Source organism: Mustela lutreola, chromosome 18, assembly GCF_030435805.1.
Source record: "Mustela lutreola isolate mMusLut2 chromosome 18, mMusLut2.pri, whole genome shotgun sequence".
Classification (NCBI taxonomy): domain Eukaryota; kingdom Metazoa; phylum Chordata; class Mammalia; order Carnivora; family Mustelidae; genus Mustela; species Mustela lutreola.
In genome coordinates this window covers 4,465,463-4,488,577 of record NC_081307.1, presented here as the reverse complement: position 1 = coordinate 4,488,577, position 23,115 = coordinate 4,465,463, and the positions used below count along the sequence as shown (strand labels likewise).

General features: G+C 41.1%; 1 protein-coding gene across 3 annotated transcripts; it reads left to right on the top strand.

Annotated features, from left to right (window-relative positions):
- The first annotated feature begins 613 nt into the window (after positions 1 to 613).
- Positions 614 to 20,745, top strand: AP3M2 (adaptor related protein complex 3 subunit mu 2). Of its 3 annotated transcripts, none has more exons than XM_059156220.1 (9): positions 614 to 720; positions 3,064 to 3,406; positions 6,174 to 6,345; positions 10,868 to 11,005; positions 13,716 to 13,801; positions 14,443 to 14,576; positions 16,339 to 16,546; positions 16,823 to 16,967; positions 18,518 to 20,745. In XM_059156220.1, exons 2-9 carry the CDS (start codon positions 3,134 to 3,136, stop codon positions 18,616 to 18,618), a joined length of 1,257 nt encoding a protein of 418 aa, XP_059012203.1. In that variant the 5' UTR covers positions 614 to 720; positions 3,064 to 3,133; the 3' UTR covers positions 18,619 to 20,745. The 3 variants fall into 3 exon arrangements, with proteins under 3 accessions (XP_059012203.1, XP_059012204.1, XP_059012205.1); XM_059156221.1 differs by having other exon boundaries at positions 674 to 694; XM_059156222.1 differs by lacking the exons at positions 614 to 720; positions 3,064 to 3,406 and adding an exon at positions 3,413 to 3,541.
- The last annotated feature ends 2,370 nt before the right edge of the window (positions 20,746 to 23,115 follow it).

The following is a 23,115-nucleotide window of genomic DNA, read 5'->3' as shown; positions in this document are numbered from 1 at the left end:
AAATGCATTTACCTAATGGAAAGTAGTTATTATTGCTCATGATTTATTTTTTTTAAAGAGATTAAAAAAAAATTATTTGAAAGAAACACAGCAAGAGAGGGGAACACAAGCAGAGGGAGTGGGAGAGGGAGAAGCAGACTCCGCCCCCCCACCCCCCAATAGGGAGCCCCATGCAGGGCTCCATCCCAGGATCCTGGGACCATGACCGGAGCCGAAGGCAGATGTTTAACGACTGAGCCACCCAGGCGCCCCACTGCTCATGATTTAGTATCCATGATACGCTATTTGACAAATTGCGTCCTGGAAATCCCACTTTTTAGCATCCCCCTCCAGGTGCATTCCAGGGTTACGCAGGTGGCAGCAGCAGCCACCCCTTTGTGACTGGGTGACGAAGGGCCCTCAGACTGTTCACGCAGCCAATCAGGGCTCGGAGCCACAGAGCTGCACCAATTGGAGATTATCGAAGCCTCAACAAGAGCCAATTGGTGGCTCAAAGTCGAGAAGAATGTGACTGGAGGACAGCAATCAATCAGAAGGGAGGAGCAGATCACCGACCTCCAATCAGAGGCTTTAAGATCTCGGTCGTGGGTGGTGCTGGCGTGAGGCCCACGGGCCAGCCAATCAGCAGGTGAGCGGCCTCCGGCGCGCGTGCGGGAGGCCGCCGAGGGGCGGGGCCTGTCTGCGCGTCGAAACGGTGGGCGCTGCGAAGAATGAGGCTTGGTGAGGAGAGCTGGCGACCCGGGTTGGGATTGGGGGCAGCGCGTGCACGTACCCGGCTGGGGTCTGGGGGCTGGGGACGGGGACGGGGACTCGCGAGGGTTCGGGCGGGGCGCGCGGGGCAGGCTCGGAGTTAGGGGTTGCTGTGGGATTGACCCTTCGAGATACGGGATGCGGCCCGCTGAGGGACCGAGTACCGGCCTGGGGAGGGGACCCGCTCCGCCCCGGTGGCTGGGGGAGTAGGGGACACTGTTGCCACGGCAACGCACTTGTGCAGTCCGGCGACCCCTCTCCTCGCTTGAACGTGTGCACACCTTAAATCCGCCCCCCTGGCTACCCCCGCCCTAAACGGTCTCCATCATCTTTTGCTCGAAGGCAGCTGGGCTGAGGCCAGCGCAAAAATAACCCACTTTAGCGGCCGCCTCTCCTCCTTCCCGGCCTAGTTACTCCTCTCTCCCCTCCCTCCTGCTGCCTCATCGGCGGGCAGAGGATTAAGCTTGCCCTGGGGCACTGGGTACAGCAGGCCTTTGCCGTTTGACCACCTGGGCCAGTCCGCAGCCAGCTGGTGGAATGGCCACAGCTGCGGTCCAGCGCGGCCGCCACATACTGGGGCCGGGCGCCGTAGATATGCTGCCGCCTGAGAGACCTTGGGTATCCCCCAGGTGGATTTTTTTAGGGCATTCAATGCAGAACCTTGTTCATAGCAAGTCCTCGAGAACGGGGTCTGACCGACTGAATGAAGACCGTGGTGATGGTTTTCCGTCCCTGGGCCAGCGCTGTCCAATAGACATGAAAAGCAAACCAGCTGTGTAATTTGACATTTTTCTAGTAGCCACACTTTTAAAAAAAAGGTTAAATTAGGGGCATCTGGGTGTCTCAGTGAGTTAAGCCTCTGCCTTCAGTTCAGGTCATGATCCCAGGGTCCTGGGATTGAGTCCCACATAGGGCTCCTTGCTCAGCAGAGAGTCCACTTCTTCCTCTGCCTGCGGTTCCCCGGCTTGTGTTCACTCGCTCGCTCTCTGTCAAATAAATAAAATCTTTAAACAAAAACAAAAAAGGTTATGGGGCACTTGGGTGGCTCAGTGGGTTAAAGCCTCTGCCTTGGGCTCAGGTCATGATCTAAGGTCCTGGGATCCAGTAAGGCAACCGGCTCTCTGGTCAGCAGGGAGCCTGCTTCCCCTTCTCTCTCTGCCTGCTTGTGATCTCTCTCTCTCTCTCTCTGTCAAATAAATAAATAAAATCTTTAAAAATACAAAAATACCCCCAAAAAACTTAAATTAATTTTATTTTTATTTTATTTAACCTGATATATCAAAATATCAATATTAATATTTATTTAACCAATACTAATCAATATTTAATCAATATTAATAGTTAATATTAAATTATTGGTATCTAAAATTCCATTTTTCATACAAGACCTTCAAAAAGTCTGGTGTGTACTTATAGCACATCTTTGATCAGACCAGACATAATTCAAGAGCTCAGTGGCAGCATTTAGCTAAATGGCTACCATATGAGACTGGACAGCTATAAGCATTTCTTATGTATGTGTGAGTTGTGGCTAAAGATATAAAACTTACCAGTATTCTTTGAAACTTTTCTTCTGTGTTGGGAGCACTGCAATGAGGCAACAAAAAAACGTTAAGGCCTGGTCTTTCAAGGAGCTTACAGTCTAGTTGAGAAAACAAACATCCAAAAATTAAGTTGAATTTTAGTTGGTTATAATTAAGGCAGTAGTAAAGATAACGAGGCAGTAGATGATTGGCAAACAGGATGGCTGATAATTATCCTTAGAAATTCTAGGGAGAGGGGCACCTGGGTGGCTCAGTTGGTTAAGCATCTGCCTTCCTCAGGTCATGATCCCAGGGTCCTGGGATTGAGCCCCACTTCGGGTCTCTGCTGAGCAAGAAGCCTGTTTCTCCCTCTCTTTCTCCCCCTGCTTGTATTCCCTCTCTTGCTGTCTCTCTATATATCAAATAAATAAAATCTTACCAAAAAAAAAAAAAAAAAAGAATTCTAGGGAGGGATACTTCAGGCTCTTACAGTAGAAGACTGGAGTCTGCTCTTGAAAGTTGGCACAGTGTTTTGTTTTGTTTTGTTTTTTAAGATTATTTATTTATTTGACAGAGAGAGAGCGCGAGATCACAAGTAGGCAGAGAGACAGGCAGAGGGAGAGGGGGAAGCAGACTTCCCGCTGAGCAGAGAACCCGATTCAGGACTCGATCCCAGGACCCTGAGATCATGATCTGAGCCGCAGGCAGAGGCTTAACCCACTGAGTCACCCAGGCGCCCCATACAGTGTTTTGATTGAGTGGAATTGACCATACCTTCTTTTATTTTTAGGGTTGAAAATTGGCAGTTCTGAGACTTGCAGACCGAAGAAGACTTTTCTATCTCACTGACAATCTCCACCATGATTCATAGCCTCTTCTTGATCAACTCCTCTGGAGATATTTTCCTGGAAAAACACTGGAAAAGTGTGGTCAGCCGTTCTGTTTGTGATTACTTTTTTGAGGCTCAAGAGAGAGCGACTGAGGCAGAAAATGTACCTCCAGTTATCCCTACCCCTCACCACTATCTCTTAAGTGTTTACCGTCACAAGATCTTTTTTGTGGCTGTGATCCAGACAGAGGTTCCACCTCTATTTGTTATTGAGTTCCTTCACCGAGTAGTGGACACATTTCAGGTGCGTGAATGTGAGGAGGCTCGTACATGTAAATTATAAAGTGTCTTTATGGTTCTTTTTCCATTGTATTCAGCTTCAATTAAGGAACTTCTTAAAAAAATCAAAACTGGCATTGCTCACTTCCTCTCCCATCTGGTAAGATTCTTGTTTCTGTTTATTGAATTGGCTGCATCTGAAATGACAAATTGAATACTTTTGAACCTGTTGTATAAGAAACTACTCTCATTGAAAACAAAGATCAGAAAATCTTCTGTTCCTTTAAGAATTTAAGTGATATTTTACGAGAAAGTGTTTTCGCTTTGTTTTTCTTTCAGGAATAGATTTGAAGATCTTGGGGGAGCAGGGTGTAGGGGAAGTATAAGTGAATTATACCAGGATGTCAGCACCATTTACAGCACAGGATTTTAGGCTGCCCAGACTGTGAATGCAAACAGTGGGATCCTTCCCCCTAAAATAATTGTTCAAATTCTGTTACAGTTATTTGCATAACTCAGACAATATGTGCGAAGCAAGGGCTCCTTGGTTGAACTTCTGTGTCATGTGAAGTCTGGAATTGATCATATGAATGCAGAAATTGTGGAATTAGAGAAGAAGAAGAGAATGATGACTCTGATATGATGATGAAATTAAAAAACAAGTCAAAGAGCCCTTTCATTTGCAGTCATATCTGTATCACATGTCTAGAACAGCTTTCGTCCCAAGAAAGTTAAAATACATTTCATAATTTTTTTTCCCACCAATACCTGGTGGTAGCCCGATTCTGGGTTTCTAGTTCTCATGTGGCATACTGGTTCCTTCCCACAGTAAAAACTTGAGAATTATAAATCCCAATATGTAGAGGAACTAGAAGTAGAAGAACCCAGTATTATGACCTTATAAACTACTCTCCTTGGGGCCTATTATGATTTCCACATATGATACTTTACCCCATTCTGAGATGAATAGTCCCATTGGTGAAACCCAGCATTTGCTTCATACTGCCATAGCAATATTAGGTAATTTATTATGAGACAGGAAATGAGAAAAGTTGCTTAATCTAGTGGAAACCACAGAGGAATTGGGGATAACTGTAAAGTCACTAGTTTGGAAGTCTGGAACTTCATAGCTTGTCATTTTTGAGAGATTTGTTAAAAGTAAGTGGACATCTCCTGATTTTAATGTCTTTTCTCTCTGGCTGCATTACTTCTTTTTAGTACTAGAATATGTTGGAAGAATTCCAACTGTAGAATTGCAAACACTGTTGCTATAGCAGTTTGTCATACTTACAGGTCTTCTTTCCAATGACTCAGTTCAATTATGTCTGATTTATAAAACCTCGTGAGGTGTTTTATTTATTTTTCAAAAGGAAAGCACTCTTGGGAAGGGAATGTGTTACTTCCCCCATCCTCTTAAATTCTCGTTTTTAAAGAAGAAATCTTGTCTTAGAAACACATTCCTGGCTTTTAAGTGTTCTTGAATATTGGAATGTCTCTGATATTTGCTGTTATCTGATGTAAATTAGATCACATCTGTAGTCCATTCCGTTATGGATGTCATGATTTTAGGACCATATTGGAAAACTAGAGCATATTCAAAGAAATGGCAAGTGGTGGAATGATCTAGAAATCATATCACAGCATGAATAGTGGAAGGATCAAACTGGCTGGCTGGGAGAAAAAAAAATTGGAGTGAAAGTTTATAGGTGTCTTCAAGTGACTGTGGGGCTGTTATGAAAATTTGTTCTGTAAGGCAGATCTAGGAAGCACATTTCAGCTTAGCAAAAGAAAGAACTTTCTAATAATCAGAGCTTTCCATGAATAGAGTGGGCTTTTTCAAAAGGGTGAATTTCCATTCAGTGGATGAATTCAAGGAGGGTTATATGACAATCTCAGAGGTCCTGAAAAGATGTGACTGATGTTGCTAGAAGGGGCATATCAAATGACTACAAGCATTTCTTTTTATCATCATGCATCACATTTTTCAAAGTACTTTATAGTTTACAAAGCACTTTCGCAAATACTATCATTTAATCAATCATGCATAGTTCTTAAAACACCCCTGTGCGTCCAGTGGTATTATACTATTTATACTATTAAGAGAAATCAAGACCCGAATTAGCGTAACTTTTCTAGTAAGTGACAATAAGGTTACCACACAGGTCTTCTGATTTAGAATCCAGCATTTTTTCCACAACCTGGATCATTGAGTATCGAAGTCTTTGTTAGTAAAAGGACAAAGCATTTTTAGAATCCTAGCATCTTAGTGTAGAGATGATTCAAAGAGATTTTCTAGTGTGCTAGTTCATCTCCCTCATTTCATTTTATTTCCCCTCTCAGTTTGTATTTGCTGCATGAATGTTAAGGAATAGCACAATGGAAAGGGTTAAAAAGATTTTGGGGTCCAATCTGTGTCATATCAAGTATTACTGTTTTGTCTAGTTCTTTCAGATTCTTCTTCCTAAGCATGTATGATAGTCTAGATTCAGTTTTGTATTCTATATGTTTTGTCTAGTTGAAGAAACTAATTTACGAAAAGGTTAAATGACTTACTCTTAATTTTTAAAAGAAGTTAGTTATGACACTGCTACTATAAGCCAGTCCAGTGTTCTTTCTACCAAATTGGGCTGCTTAAGAGAAATAAGTTATGCTTCATTCCCCTAACGTAGAATATGCCAGAAGCACTGTGTAAACACATACATAGTACTAGATCCTTATTCTCTAGGAAGATTCTTTCTCCTTATCACAGTCTCTGAATGATTTATTTGATATATGTATGATCTTTTCATCAGGATTATTTTGGAGTCTGTTCAGAGCCCGTGATCAAAGATAATGTGGTTGTGGTTTATGAGGTACTAGAGGAGATGCTTGATAATGGGTTTCCATTGGCCACTGAGTCAAACATCCTCAAAGAGCTGATAAAGCCTCCCACGATCCTTCGGACGGTCGTCAACACAATAACAGGTATGGAGAAAGGGGAAACCCACAGAGCTGCCGTCCTGGGTGTGGCTCCCTCCAGTGTTGTGCACTGTTTTTGAGTGCTTGTCTTTGGGGCTCTTAGATGTCCAGATGCTTTAATTTTGCTCTTGATAGTCTGATTATGATGTAAAATAATGTCTTTGTTAGGTAAAAAGTACCCTGATTTCAGTGACAGAATAAAGTGTGCTCTTTAAAAAGAGGCTTTTTTTCTAATTACAGAAATGTCAGAGATACAGGAAAGCACAAAGAACTTGAAAATAACTTTTTTTTAAAAGATTTTATTTATTTATTTGTCAGAAAGAGAGCATGAGCAGCGGGCGCAGCAGACAGAGGGAGAAGTAGGCTCCCCGCTGAGCAAGGAGTAGTAGTTGGGGCTCAGTCCCAGGAACCTGGTATCACGACCTGAGCCAAAGGCAGAGGCTTAACTGACTGGGACACCCACGCATTCCAGAAATAACTCTTAATCCCGCCACAGTTTTGACATATTTTTTATCTTTTCTAGATAGATGAATAATGAATAGATGCATAGAATGTTTTAAAAATAACTCTTCTATATTTTTTATGACTTATCAATATTTTGTGAACATTATCCCATTTTGATACATTCTACATGATTTTTAGTGACTTTATAATTTTCTTTCAGGGGCGCCTGGGTGGCTCAGTGGGTTAAACCTCTGCCTTTGGCTCAGGTCATGGTCTCAGGGTCCTGGGATCGAGTTCTGCATTGGGCTCCTTGCTCAGCGCAGAGACTGCTTCCCTCTTGCCCTCTGCCTGCCTCTTGGCCTACTTGTGATCTCTCTCTGTCAAATAAATAAATAAAATCTTAAAAAATATGTAATTTTCTTTCATATAGAATAGACCTTAAGGTATTTACTCAGTCTATGTTTTTGATGTTTCTGATTTTTTGTTCTTTTAAATAACAAGGAATTAACATTCTTGTACTTAAATCTTTGTGTACATGTAGGGTTATTTGTTTTCAGTACTAGCAATGGAGGTACTAGATCAAAGGTTGTTCACATTTTAAGAACTTTAATGCATTGTGCCAAATTGCTCCGAAAATTCATGCTTTCAGTAGCAGTTTCTGTGCATCCTAGACAACTCTACTGTTCTTAGTTTTTTCAAAACTTTGGCAGTTGGCTTAGTCATATCTTTTTTTTTAGTCATATGTTTTTTAAAAATATATTTTATTTATTTATTTAACAGAGAGAGTGAGCACACAAGCAGGGGGAGCAGGAGAAGGAGAAGCAGGCTCCCCACTGAGTAGGAATCTGTTGTGGGGCTTGATTCCAGGATTCTGGAATCGTGACCTGAGCCAAACGCAGATGCTTAACTAACTGAGCCACCCAGGCGCCCCAGTTTAGTCATATCTTATGTACACCCTCATTTTTTATTACTAAGGAAGTTAAAACCCTTTGAGTATTTATTGACTGTTCTTCTATTCTGAATTACCTATTCTTCTATTCTGAATTACCTAGTTGTGTGTCCTTTGCCCAATTTTTCTTTTGTTGTTGGAATGTGGTTCTTTTTTCCTACTAAATTAAAAGAATTCCTTTCGGGGCACCTGGGTGGCCTAGTTCATTAAGCATCTGACTCTTGATCTCAGATTAGGTCTTGATCTCAGGGTTGTGAGTTCAACCCTGATTTGGGTTCCATGCTGGGTGTGGAGCCTACTTTAAAAAAAAAAAAGAAAAAGAATTCCTTTTATTTAAGGACATTAAACTATCATATATGTAGAAAATTTGGAAATATACATGGTAGTTTGTAGTTCTGTGTATTTTTGATCCTTTCTTTTGTAGATATTTTTTCGCAGTCTATCACTTGTCATTTAACATTGTTTATGGTGTGTTTGTTTAGCCACATTTAATTCTGACTTAGCCAAACTAGTCATTCTGCTTTGTTCAGCTTTTATATTTTGAGTCTTGCTTAATATATAAACAAGGGCTTGCATGGCATTTGACAAACGAAAGATAATTTTTTTTTTTTTTTTTTTTTTTTTTTTTTTTTTTTTTATTTAAAGATTTTATTTATTTATTTGAGAGAGAGACAGTGAGAGAGAACATGAGCGAGGAGAAGGTCAGAGAGAGAAGCAGACTCCCCGTGGAGCTGGGAGACCGATGTGGGACTCGATCCCGGGACTCCGGGATCATGACCTGAGCTGAAGGCAGTCGTCCAACCAACTGAGCCACCCAGGCGTCCCATAATTTTTAAGAAGTATAAATATGCAAGAAAACCTGGGAATAGTTTGAAAAAGAATTACAAAGCCTGGACAGATTTGCCTTGTCAAGTATCAAGCTATATTAAGTTCATATGGTACAGGAGACAAAAACTCATAGATAAGCTATAAAAGCCAAGACAGTTTTGAAAAATAAATTTATTTATTTATTTATTTGAAATATTATGAAATTCTATGAAATAAATATGAATATTATGAAATAAATATATTTATTTCATTTTTAAAAAAGATTTTATTTATTCATTTGACAGAGCACAAGCAAGGGGAGCAGCAGGCTCCCCACTGAGCAAGAAGCCTGATATAGGGCTTGCTCCCAGGCCCCTGAGATCGTGACCCAAACCAAAGACAGATGCTTAACCAACTGAGCCACCCAGGAGATCTGAAAATAATTTTTTTTTTAAAGATTTTATTTATTTATTTGACAGAGAGATCACAAGTAGGCAGAGAGGCAGGCTGGGGGGGAGGGGGGTGAGGGGAGAAGCAGGCTCCCTGCCAAGCAGAGAGCCTGACCCCACAGAACCACCTAGGTGCCCTGAAAATAAATATTTTTTTAAAAGATCAAGAGCAGTAGAGAAAATCAGATGGGTACAAGATATATTACAAAATTTTGGCAATTTTAAAAATGTAGTATTGGCCCAGTAATAGACAAATAGATGATTAGGATGAGGTAGAAAGTTCAGAAACAGGGTGCCTGGATGGCTCAGTTGGTTAAGCGTCTGCCTTCGGCTTAGGTCATGATTCCAGGGTCCTGGGATTGAGCCCACATCAGGCTCCCCTGCTCAGCTCCAGGAGTCTGCTTCTCCCTCTGCTGTGCTTTCTTTCTCTCTCTCTCTGTCAAAAAATAAATAAGATCTTTAAAAAGAAGAAAAAGTTCAGAAACCCTTGCTTTTGTAGGAATTTGGTATATATAGATGTCATATATCAGATCAGTGGGCCAGGGGCCAATCAGTAAATATATTGTGTTAGGACAGTCAGTTTTGATATAGAAAAAAATGAAGTTCCCCTACCCATTCTGTACACAAAATAAATTCCAGCAGGGTCAAAGAATTAAAATACTAATCTTATAATTGTTAGAAGAAAACATAGGGGAATGTTTTTTTAAGCTCAGAGAAGGTAAGTTCTCCTTTTTAAAAAAGTGTATTTTCTTCTAGTTCTTTTATGGATTTATGTTTGGACATAATTCTTTAATCTATTTAGAAATTATGTTGGTATGCAGTGTAAAGAAAGACTCCATATTTATTTTCCCAACATTGCCTACCAGCTTTCCCAGCACCATTTATTAAACAACCTAACCTTTTTCCCTGTTTTAAAATATTTTTATCTTGTACTAAGGCACTGTGGATTCTCTGCTTTAATTACTATAAATTGATATATCATGTTTTAATATATGGTGCCTCTTTTTAAGAAAACACATTTGTTGGGTTTTTCAATATTTTGGGTTCATTGAGCTCTTAAACTCTTTGTTAGTGCCTGAATCATTTTTGAATACTACAGAGTCATTTTCCTGTATCTCTCTTAAATCTGGAAAAAGGTACCTGGGAGTCATTTTTGAAAAGCTGAAATATTCTGCAAATGTGCTGAATATGTGTGTGTGTTTAATGTTTCTTTCTTTAGATTGAAAATATCCAGGTTACAAAAGAAGGAAATAGATTTTAAATTAGTTATAATATTTCAGAATTTCAGCATAGAACTTTTGGTTTAAAAAAATATTTTTGATCCTTGTTGGGGGTGAAACAAGGATTGATTTACAACTCTTACAGACAGGGAAAGGCCTAATTTGTATTCTTTTCCTAAGATTCAGTATTAGTAGGAGTAAAAAGTGTATGTTTTCTTAACTAGCATAAATGTGCTTAAAAACCTACCTTGAACTAGAATACTGTTTTTACCCATGAAAATTTTATATTAATATGTAACTCGCCATCCCTGCTGAAAACCAGTACATTATTTAAGCTACAAGCTATTGTGAAATTTGAGAAACCAAGTTCATGTTTCTTTTAAAACCAAAATATGATATCTGTTTCTCAGGTAACTTTTAACCTTCATTCTGCTCAAAGAAGCAGACCAGATGATAATAGGTTTTTAGAATAGACTAGGTTACCCAGATAGAAGTTGAGAAAACTCTTAGCTTTTTTTTTTTTTTTTTAATTCTCCCAATTGAGTGCATGAATAATGGGAGCATAGAAACTTCTAGGAAAGTGTTCTATGATTATTAGATAATTAGTTACATCTAATTATCCAGTTGGAATTAAATTACAGTCATATTCATTATCTTAGGAAGCACCAATGTGGGTGATCAGCTTCCTACTGGACAACTGTCAGTGGTACCCTGGCGAAGGACTGGGGTGAAGTACACCAACAATGAGGCCTATTTTGATGTGATCGAAGAGATTGATGCCATCATTGATAAATCAGGTAGGTGCTTTTAATCTCTTTTCAGAACTAGAGAGTGGAAAGGGTATCCTTCATATAACACTTGCTAGTATCAGAATTATCTTTCATTCAAGATCACTCATTTTAATTTAGTGCCTGCTTTGTGTCAGGCACTGTGCTAGGTACTGGGAATAGACTTAAATATTATGATGCAGATGACATGATCATATATATGGGAACCCATAGAGACTCAACAAAAAACTGTTAGAACTAATAAATACTGTAAAGTCACAAGGTGCACAATCAACATAAAGAACAGTAGCATTTCTAAATATAAACAGTGAACTATGCTAAAAGAAAATGAAGAAAACAGTCCCATTTACAATAGTACCAAAAAGAATAAAACAGGAATAAACTTAACCAAACTCATACTCAGAAAATTATAAAACATCGGTGAAGGAAATTAAAGAAGACACAAATAAATGGAAGTAAATGAAAATAAATATGTTAATGGAGTAGAAGAATTAATATTACTGAAATGTTCAAGGGTGCCTGGATGGTTCAGTCGGTTAAGCGTCTGCCTTCAGCTCAGGTTATAATCGCAGGGTCCTGGGATTGAGCCCCACGGCAGACTCCCTGCTTGGCATGGAGGACTCCCTGCTTGGCATGAAGTCCCTGCTTCTCCCTCTCCTTCTGCCTCTACCCCCCACTTGCGCTCGCTCTCTCTCAAATAAATCTTTTAAAATTAAGATTCTCTCTTTCTCCCTGTGCCCCTCCCCCTTCCTCCCTTTTAAACAAAAATAAACGTTTAAAAAAATTTTTTTAAAGTTAATATTATCCAAAACAATTTATAGATTTAGTGTAATCCCCATCAAAATCCCAATGGCATTCTTTATAGAAATAGAAAAAATAATTCTGAAATTTATATAGAACCACGAAAGACCCCAAATAGCCAAAGCAATCTTTTTTTTTTTTTTTCAAAGATTTTATATATTTACCTGACAGAGATCACAAGTGGGCAAAGAGGCAGGCAGAGGGGTGAGGGAAGCAGGCTCCCCGCCGAGCAGAGAGCCTAACACGGGGCTGGATTCCAGGACCCCGAGATCACGACCTGAGCCAAAGGCAGAGGCCCAACCCACTGAGCCACCCAGGTGCCCTAGCCAAAGCAATCTTGAGCAAGAACAACAAAGCTGGAGACTTCATACTTCCTGAGATCAAAATATATCACAGAGCTACAATAATCAAAACTATTATACTAGCATAAAAACAGGTACATAGGGGATAGGGGTGCCTGGGTGGCTCAGTGGGTTAAAGCCTCTGCCTTCGGCTCAGGTCATGATCCCAGCATCCTGGGATCGAGCCCCGCATCGGGCTCTCTGCTCCGCAGGGAGCCTGCTGTCTCCCCTTTCTCTGCCTGCCTCTCTGCCTACTTGTGATCTCTCTCTGTCAAATAAATAAAATCTTTAAAAAAAAAAAAAAAAACCAAAAAACAGATACATAGGTCAATGAAATAGAATAGAAAGTTCAGAAATAAAACCACACATTTACAGTTAACTGATCTTTGACAGGAGAACTGAGAACTGAGATTACATCATGGGGAAAGGATAGTCTCTTCATTAAATGATACTGGGAAAGTGGAATATCCACATGTGGAAGAATAAAATTGGACCTTTATCTCACATCAAAAAAATACAAAAAACAAAACTCAAAATGGATTAAAGCCTTAAATGTAAAATGTGAAATCATAAAACTACTAGAAGAAGACATAGGGAAAGAGCTTCTTTTTTTTTTTTTTTTTTTTTTTTTTTTTTTTTTTTTTAAAGATTTTATTTATTTATTTGACAGAGAGAAATCACAAGTAGATGGAGAGGCAGGCAGAGAGAGAGGGAAGCAGGCTCCCTGCTGAGCAGAGAGCCCGATGCGGGACTCGATCTCAGGACTCTGAGATCATGACCTGAGTCGAAGGCAGCAGCTTAACCCACTGAGCCACCCAGGCGCCCCGGGAAAGAGCTTCTTGACACTGGTCTGCGCAGTGGCTTTTTTGAATATGACACCAAAAGCAGAAAGACAGTTAGGATTGCATCAAACTAAAAAGTTTCTGCACAACAAAAACAGCACAGTAAAAAGACAACCTGTGGGAGAAGCTCAAGGAAACCATGTTGAGTGAAAGAAAAGAGGAGTCCAGAGTTGTGGAAAAACATGGGCATTTCAAAGCTGTACAAAGAGGGGAAACTTGCAGAAAGTGCTGAGGAACAGGAGCTAGAAAAGCAGAAAACTAGGAGAGGTTAGGAGAAAGGAGGATTTTACGAAGGGAGAATGAGATGTCAACGATGACATGCTACAGAGAGCTCCTGTAGGATAAAGACTCAAAGTATCCATTTGATCGATGACACAGTAGGGAGAGCAGTTTCTGCCATGATGTTTTCTGAACTGTTGGTTACAATGATATCCTGTTTGATTCTTACGCTGGATGGAAGACTTCTTCAAGCTAATAAAGGTCTCATTAATATTTTATCCCCCTTGCTTCATCAAAGTGTCTCATACTTGATATGCAGTTGATAAATATTTAGAAGGATGGACCAGTGCATTTGGTAGATGAATTGGATAGAAGGAAAGAAGGAAGGGAGAAGACAAAAGTTGGGGAGGAAGACAGAACGTCAGAGAAGGTAGTAGGGAGGAAATAAGTTGGTTGTGAAAGACAGAGAAACGTTAAATAACCTCTTACAGTCTTTTTGTCTTGTTCCTATCTCAGGTTCCACTATCACTGCTGAGATCCAGGGGGTCATTGATGCCTGTGTCAAGCTGACTGGAATGCCAGACCTTACACTTTCCTTCATGGTAAAATCTTAAACCATAGGTTGAGATCTCGAGATGACAAATTAACTGCTTCTGGAAAGACAGTGGTGAGAATGGAATGGAACAGTTAGAAATACTTATGGGGCGTCTGGGGGGCTCAGTCATTGAGCGTCTGCCTTCAGCTTAGGTCATGATCCGGGGTCCTGGGATCAAGTCCCACAACAGGCTTCCCGCTCTGTGGGAAGCCCGCTTCTCCCTTCTCCACTCTCCCTGCTTGCGTTCCCTCTCTCAGCGGGTCTCTCTCTGTCAAATAAATAAATACAATATTAAAAAAAAGAAATGCTTAAGGATGGGATGCCTGGTTGGTTTAGTCAGTTAAGCAGCCAACTCTCCATCTCACCTGAAGTCTTGATCTCAGGGTTGTTGAGTTTAAGCCCCGCTTTGGACTCCACACTGGGCACAGAGCCTTAAGAAAAAAAGAAAAAATAATTAAGCACAGCCACAAAGCTTATATCAGGCTTGAATTTTCTTTAAGTAGATACAGAATTTGTGTGTTTGTGTGTGTGTTTGTATGTGCACGCACACACGTGCGTTTAAATAAAGACAGCCTCTGAATAACTTTCTCAAAAGAAGTATGGGTATTTAATTCCTACTTCTTGCTTTTCCTTGACCGGTGACTACAGAATCCCAGGTTGCTGGATGATGTCAGCTTCCATCCTTGTGTTCGTTTCAAGCGCTGGGAATCTGAGCGTATCCTCTCCTTCATCCCTCCTGATGGAAACTTCCGCCTGCTCTCTTACCATGTCAGTGCACAGAAGTAAGCAGCCCTTATAATTACGAACAGAATCTGTGTATAAGTGTATATGTGGAAACAGTACCTGTAGTGATTAAGGACTCAGGCTCTAGAGTTACCTGGGTTCAAATTCCAGTTTCTGTTCTTACTAATTGGGTAACCTCAGCTGAGTTGTTTAACCTTTCTGTGTCTGTTTTCTTATCTGTAAGTGGAAAACAAAAAATGGACCTTGTTTGAAGATTAAGTAAAACAGTCTCTAAATAGTGCTTTATACAAAGTCGGTGCTCATTAGGTTTTCTGTTGCTGTTTTTGTGGTGGTTATATGTTTAAACAGGACGACCGTTTCTCTCAAATTGGAATCTGAGTACACCTGTGTTCAGACCCCTGACCCAAAAGGCTATGAAAAACCATCAAAGGCAGTCATTTTTGGTCTTGAACGTTCTCTTTAATATCTTGTCAAAGGACTTTAGAAGCCCTTAGTAGAAGGCGTGTAGTAGAAGGTATACAGACTGGAGGGAGCCATGATACCTCAGAGCCACCAATCTGGAATTTGAAATAAATAATTTAGGAAAAAAATGTACATGCTTGAGAACAAAGGCTCTGGGCTCAGACTGCCTACATTTAAACCCCATCTGGGGCGCCTGGGTGGCTCAGTGGGTTAAGCCGCTGCCTTCGGCTCAGGTCATGATCTCAGGGTCCTGGGATCGAGTCCCGCATCGGGCTCCCTGCTGAGCAGAGAGCCCGCTTCCCTCTCTCTCTCTCTCTCTCTCTCTCTGCCTGCCTCTCCATCTACTTGTGATTTCTCTCTGTCAAATAAATAAATAAAATATTTAAAAAAAAAAATAAATAAACCCCATCTGCAGTTGACATGGGGCAAGTTAACTTAATCTTAGTGAAGTACAAAGACAGTATCATTTATGTATAAAATCAGGACAGGAAGAGTACCTAGTTCATACTTACTGGGAGGATTAAACAAGATAATGGAGATAAAACATTTAGCATAGTGCTGGCATACAGGACTGTTTAATAGCTATTAAGGACTATTACTGCTTTGGTAGTACTCTGTGATTTCTCTATTTCCTGTTCTGTCCTATCATGACAACCTACCATACATACCTCATAAGATTTTTGTGAGGATCAGAGGAAGTCTGGTAAAAGCACTCTGAAGAGGGGCGCCTGGGTGGCTCAGTGGGTTAAGCCGCTGCCTTCGGCTCAGGTCATGATCTCAGGGTCCTGGGATCAAGTCCCGCATCGGGTTCTCTGCTCAGCAGGGAGCCTGCTTCCTCCTCTCTCTCTGCCTGCTTCTCTGCCTACTTGTGATCGCTGTCTGTCAAATAAATAAATAAAATCTTTAAAAAAAAAAAAAACAAAACACTCTGAAGATACTATAAAAGGTCCATGAGGTATAAATAGTGCTCTCCCAAATACAAATAATTATGGGTCATATGTCATAAAGTAAAACACAGAGATATGGTGACTCCTAATTTTTATCTCTAATGCCTTTCTCATAGTAGATTTAGTATACTCTTTGGTTTTTGTTAATATTATTCAATCATTAGAAGAGTTGGTTCACTTATTAGCGCCTTAGTTTTACAAAAAGAAAAAAAAATAAAGATTACTGGGGGTTTTTTCTGAACTTTTTTTTTTTTTTTTTTAAATGAGTAAAGAATTAGGTAAGGAAGGAAAAGCTGTCAGTGGGGGGCTGGGGGAAGCTTAGTATAAAAGAAGAAAATGTCGCCATTTTTCCAAGTAGAGTAACGAAATGGGTTTTTTGTCTCTTTTCCAGTCTTGTGGCAATTCCAGTGTATGTCAAACATAGCATCAGTTTCCGGGACAGTAGTTCACTTGGACGCTTTGAAATTACAGTGGGACCGAAGCAGACTATGGGGAAGACCATAGAGGGAGTGATGGTCACCAGCCAGATGCCCAAAGGGGTCCTGAATATGAGCCTCGCTCCATCTCAGGGGACACATACATTTGACCCAGTTACCAAGGTAGGAGGAGAATAAGCAAGAGGTTTTGAATTGCTGATACTAGATGGAAGTATTTTTGCAGGAGCCCTCCACCTAGACGTTATACCTTGTTGAAAGGGAAGCATAATCAAGGGGACATCCTTTTTCTCCTTGAGATAATTTGTGGCAACAAATAGTTTTCTCTATTGAAAACCACTTTAGAGGCAGCTTGTAACACTGTGAACAGATGCCCTGAGGTTAGAGCTCAACCACCTCAAATGAAGAGTTCCACTGTAACTTCTTTCTTTTTCTTTGAAGATGCTGTCATGGGATGTAGGAAAAATAAATCCCCAAAAGCTACCAAGTTTGAAGGGGACCATGAGTCTTCAGGCTGGAGCTTCCAAACCGGATGAAAACCCCACAATTAACCTGCAATTTAAGATCCAGCAGCTGGCCATTTCTGGTGAGTGACTCATGGCTTAATGTTGCTTCATGAGAACAGAAGTGGCTCTCTCCAGAGACACCTCCAGACCTGTGTCCACGTATCTCAGAAAGCCTTCTGCTGGGTCCCTATTTATGGAGTTTGTTTTCATTTCCTGGCAGGTAATCTTGAGTAAAATCTTCTTTAGCATTTCTGGGGAAAGTTCATCATCCTTACTTTGAAGCTGGCTGAAGTGATCTGACTGCCAGTGTATAAGACACAGTGGAGAAGGAAGCAGTGTGGGTAGATGGAGTGTTGACGAGCAGGAGTTGAGTCATCCTGGCCTTGTCAGTGTGGGGCTCCCAAGGTTTGCAGGATGGGAGGCTTCTGCACTCTCAGCTGGCAACCGAGAAGAACAATTTCAGCTCCTTTCCCCCAGATTCAGAAGGACTTTCACATTTGCTTTTATTACCATGTGGAACCCACATCAGCCCACTACGATCGGCACCTGTCTCAAACTGCCTACCGGACATTTCCTATGTGCCAGGCACTTTCCATCTATGCTATTATTTGCCTTAGAATAAGTGTGTAAGGCAGATAGGAGATGACTTCAGCTTTATATAAAGTTTTTCTTTACCAACAGAATTTGTCTAATTTAAGTGGATAGCATTCACTTCAATTATAAACTCTTTCATCTTAAAACACTTCACAGGGGCGCCTGGGTGGCTCAGTGGGTTAAGCCGCTGCCTTCGGCTCAGGTCATGATCTCAGGGTCCTGGGATCGAGTCCCGCATTGGGCTCTCTGCTCAGCAGGGAGCCTGCTTCCTCCTCTCTCTCTCTCTGCCTGCCTCTCTGCCTACTTGTGATCTCTCTCTGTCAAATAAATAAATAAAATCTTTATAAATAAATAAATAAATAAGTAAATAAAACACTTCACAAACTTTAAAGCCCTGTGCAGTATTAAAGGTATTTTGCTTTTATACTGTACAGTGAGAACACTAGGAAGCACTCATTCATTAATTAAGTTGTATTTTATTTCATTATACATGAATTTTATTATTATTAATTCATGTATTCCATCCAGTAACTTGAGAAAAATATAGAAGGGTCTTATTTTATCCTTATCCTCATTTCAGTCTGCATTTAACTTTCTGCCCTTGCCACTTTACAAACAGGTCTTCCAAATAGGATACCTTTTTGTTGGAGAAGTTTTTATTATCAGTTGTTGAACCAAGAGTGAAAAATCTGTGAGCTTCAGGAAAATGAAATAAATAAGGAGCAATTATTATTATTTTTCTGGTTCATTGTTAGAACTATCTCTATTGCACTGATTCCTCTGAATTAAAATGTTTTATTTTTTAAGATTTTATTTATTTGACAGAGAGAGACAGTGAGAGAGGAAACACAAGCAAGGGGGAGTGGGAGAGGGAGAGGGAGAAGCAGGCTTCCCGCTGAGCAGGGAGCCCGATGCAGGGCCTAATCCCAGGAAGGCAGACACTTAACTGAGCCTCCCAGGCGCCCCATTACAATGAATTTAAACAGACATGCTACATGCTCCTTTTTGAATAATTGCCTATCTTCCTTCCTTCTAGGACTCAAGGTGAATCGTCTGGATATGTACGGAGAAAAGTACAAACCCTTTAAGGGCATAAAATACATGACCAAAGCTGGAAAGTTCCAAGTTCGAACCTGAAGGGAGAGTTTTGCAAAAAGAACAGTTATGAACGCTTTTTCATTTCTTACTGTCTAAAAGTAAAAATATCAGCCTGTCTCCTAGGTCAGTATCCCCTTCTGGACCCACCCACTCCCTTTTTTCCTTAGCCTTCCGTGCCATGGAGCTAATCAAGGGAGCGAAGGGTCGCCAGGGAGAACTGGACAGAACTGAAACACGATCGGTGCCCATTCAGTTCTGCAAGAAGAGATGTGTGACGGGGGCAGAGACACTTGATGCCACATCTAACTATTTTAAACATGGTTACCATAGAAAAAGAGTAGGATTTGTTACTTGCTTGGCTTTAATGATACAAAGCCAGTGAATGACTTCTTTTTGTTTTTTCAGGTAGAAAGATTAGAATGAAGGAAAGAAAGCTTAGAAGGAAATGAATGCTAGTCACAGAAAGGCCAGTTAATAATGAATCTGATCTATTAGGGAGAAGAAAGGAAACAGTACCGAAGAAGTATGAGGACACAGGCTCAAGTGAAAGGGGCAGAAAAAGCAGTCAAGCCCCACATGAAGGAGGAGGGTTGGAAGGAAGAGTGGAGTTGGTTTCTGATCCCTCTACTTTGATATATTTATATAAAGTCATCAGTACTTCTAGAAGTGAACTGGAAGCTTCCTAAATTTGAGTCCACTAATGACATGGGAAACCCCAGTAGCTTTAGATTTTCCCTTGAAGACTTATGATGATATCTGACCAGTTTTCAGGTACTAACTACTGTTTGCCTTTAGCACTTGGTCTGTCATCTTCTGTGAGAAGGGGGTCTGCCCTCTTCCTGGCAGAGGCTGCCTGAAATGCCCCTTTCCCTAACCCAAAATGGTTTACTCACTTTACACTGCAGAATTCACCAGCCTTTTTCCTGTTACCCAAGGGCAGTTGCAGAAAAGCCAATCCTATAATCCCAGGGCAGCCAGATTTTGTGTGTCAACAGTGTTGGGTGTAGATGACCAACTTCCTCACAAAGTGCATCACAGCTATAACCCAGTCACTCCTTAGTTAACACTTGTCGGTGCTGGGCTAGTGCTGGAGCCTAAGCCTTGCTGTCTCACACTTTTCCATCAGTAACCCTAAGTAAAAAGAATGCTTACCATTGAGAGGCATGGTTAATCCTGGAAGCTGCTCAGTAAAGTTAACTCCTTGGAGTCTTCTGTGCTCCATTCTATAATAGAGCTATTAGTAATCTAAATCTACTGGCCCATCTTTGTTTCAAGATATATATATATCCTCTAAACCTTTGAATAAAGCTGTTACTGAAGGAAGATGGGCCATGTTGATCATGTGTACCCCAGTTTAAGAAACATGGCGGCTGAGGGAGTACCTCAGACTTTCCCAATGGGTAATTTTTATTCAAGTTCAATATGCCTATTACCCGTTTAAATATTTATATAAAAGACAGGTTTTAAAAATTATTATTGTTCTAGCTAAAAGAGTGATATTGTGCTCTGCTTCATGCATGGAGAAAAATAAAGACCTGTGCTCTCCAAACCTTACATTTTTCTCTGAAGCCGTTTCTAAGTCCTTCAGCAATTTTGTTTTGCGAGTTTTATCTCCCTACTTCCTGAACTTGTTTTTCCTGCACAGTAATGTTGCTTTGTGGTTTTCCTCTGGGATGAATTGTGTTGTATACAAACAGGTGTGTTTCATACTCCCATCACTCCAGAATTTGTCCCAAATGACTATGTCCTTTATACACACCTGGCAGGGTAGGGGGAACAGCTCTGCCTATGATTCCAGAATACTCAGAATTACTTCTTCTAAGAGCTCTAGAGGATTTGAAGGTTTCCTAGGTCATAGGAAAACAGTCAGTCTTGGTTCCTGGATGTTTTTAGGGTTATACATCCAGCTGTGATATTTCCTTCAGGACAGTTCATCCTAATTTCAAGGGAAGAACTTGAGGAGAAGTAAAATATCTAGGGTATGGGACCCACAGGCCTTAGCATATGGAGTAAGGTATCCTGCGTGTAGGAGACCTCGAGCCTAGCAGGGCATTACTGCAACTGCCCAGCAGGGCATCTTGGTTGAGCTGTTCAATTCCATATGTGTTTAACATGCGTGGAAGTATCTCCTGTGTTTGAATCGTAATAAAGTTGAGTTTTACCAGTTCTCTGTGTCCTGACTGTCTCGTTACTGGGACTAACGGCAGTGTTATGCCAGGCAGGCCTCAGAAGAAGCAGTGAGAAATAAGTCAGTTCAGGAGGATCTTACTGCTTTTGTCTTTTCAAACCAGTAGACCTAACACCATAGTTATGGTAGGATTCTTGTTACTTCTGGAAATAGGGGATGTTGATGTTTTTTTTTTTTTTTTTTTTTTTTTTAAAGATTTTATTTATTTATTTGTCAGAGAGAGAGTGAGTGAGAGCGAGCACAGGTAGACAGAGTGGAAGGAAGAGTCAGAGGGAGAAGCAGGCTCCCTGTGGAGCAAGGAGCCCAATGTGGGACTCGATCCCAGGACGCTGGGATCATGACCTGAGCCGAAGGCAGCTGCCCAACCAACTGAGCCACCCAGGCGTCCCGGGGATGTTGATGTTAATGTCATTTATAAAGTGGTAAGAACAAAGGTGAAGATCAGTCGTTTTTCCCCATTAAAGCTGCCGACGGCTATTCTAGTGCTTTCACCACGCTCTTGATCCTGGGTTGGCCAGTTCAGGCGTGAAATGCAGTTAAGTCATGGGCAATCTGTGAAGTATGGACACTGGCTGTTAGCCCGTATCTGTAATGATATCCTTTGGTAAATCCCTCGTGGTCATGAAAAGACATTAGGGCTTTTTTTTTGTTTATGAAGTACAGTGTTTGGTGTTTATGAATACTCCATTGCATCTGTCCTGGCTGGTAACATCTCTTCCCCAGTGCCAGCCAGTGCTGGCACTGTTCTGGTTGCACTGTGGTGTGACCTAGTGAATTTTATATAAAAATACATGTACTTTCCTCTGTGACCAGTAGGTGGAGACTCAGTGCTAGCAATGAAATTAATTTATTGATCATAGAATTTTAAAAGAGATTCAAATTTGAAACTCTCTTTTTTTTTTTTTTTTTTTTTTTAGATTTTATTTATTTATTTGACAGAGAGAAATCACAAGTAGGCAGAGAGGCAGGCCGAGAGAGAGAGAGAGAGAGGAGGAAGCAGGCTCCCTGCTGAGCAGAGAGCCCGATGCGGGACTCGATCCCAGGACCCTGAGATCATGACCTGAGCCGAAGGCAGCGGCTTAACCACTGAGCCACCCAGGCGCCCTCAAATTTGAAACTCTTAAACTTTCCTCCAGTGCTGGGGGATCCCAAGTACTGGGGATGGTGTGAGTTTTCGACTTTTGAAGTTAAACGTGGACCCCCAAATTTATAACACTCTTTATGATAACCAGACCTAAGATTGAGGCTCTAGGACAATAGCAGTTTCCATCATCTGTGTACCTCTAAGTCTTTACCCACTAAAATGTATTGCACAGCTGTCTAAGAATCTTTCTTGTCCTTCAGATCTATTAGTGTCTGTTTGCTTTATTAACCAGGTGGGAATAAGGAACTATTTAATTTCACCTTTCCCGTGCCTGCCAAATTCTGGGACATTTTATCCTAAATTTCCTAACCCACACCAGGTAATGATGTGTTGTTCTTTGAATGTATTTTAGTGTAACTCACAGGAATCTGTTTGTGGGGCTGAGACTCTGCCCTGCAGCTTGGTCGGCGGCAGCCTGTGAGCAATGTCTCCACCCAGCCTCTGGTTGCCAGGACCTCACCCGGAGGAATGTTGGGGCCTGGAACTTGGCATTTCTATCCCAGGAGGCCTTGCTGCTTCAGTTTATATCATTCATCCGGGTCTCTGAAGAAAGTCTTGTCATGCAAAGGGGAGGGGGAGAAACCCACTGACTTCCTGCCAGAGATGCCCTCTCTGGGAGTCCTGCCTATTGTCCTTGAGCAGGGATTGTCTAAATGGCCGGGGCACACTTCTGTCTTCCATGAAATGTACTGTTTCCGTGAGAAAACGCATGGGAGAGGTTTAAGGTGGAGGAATCTGTGACCTTGAGCTTAACTGCCCTGGGTGGGGGAGGAGGGGGCTTGAGTATTTCAGGGAAGTTTGGGTTTCACTCCCCTCTAAATCAAACTCTTGGGCTTTAGAGAGTCTCCTCTGTGAGCTAAAACTACATACTTTTCTTCTTCTAAGAACCTCTAAAGTGAGCTGTTCTCACAGCTTTTCAAGAGATAGAGGCAATTGCAACTTTGTCTCCTCTTTGGGAAACTGCTGGCATATATCCAACAGCAAGCACCCTTAGATTTCTTCTTGGAGCCAGACGGGCAGGGATGATACAACCGGTCAGCTTGCAGCCAAGAATAGGAGCTACAGCTTGAGCTAAGAAATAGTCTAAGAGGAGCAGAAAGCAGCATCCTTAAGGAACATACTAGCATGGACTGGTCTGGGAGTGCATGGTCTTTTTTTTTTTTTTTTTTTTTTTTAAGTTTTATTTATTTAAATGATCTCTACA

What these genes read in the sequence shown, in the direction of transcription:
- AP3M2 (XM_059156220.1), top strand. Translation starts at nt 3,134, where the DNA reads ATGATTCATAGCCTCTTCTTGATCAACTCCTCTGGAGATATTTTCCTG. An exon ending in GAGTAGTGGACACATTTCAG is followed by an intron (nt 3,407 to 6,173) that starts GTGCGTGAATGT and finishes TCTTTTCATCAG; the next exon opens with GATTATTTTGGAGTCTGTTC. An exon ending in TACCATGTCAGTGCACAGAA is followed by an intron (nt 14,577 to 16,338) that starts GTAAGCAGCCCT and finishes TCTCTTTTCCAG; the next exon opens with TCTTGTGGCAATTCCAGTGT.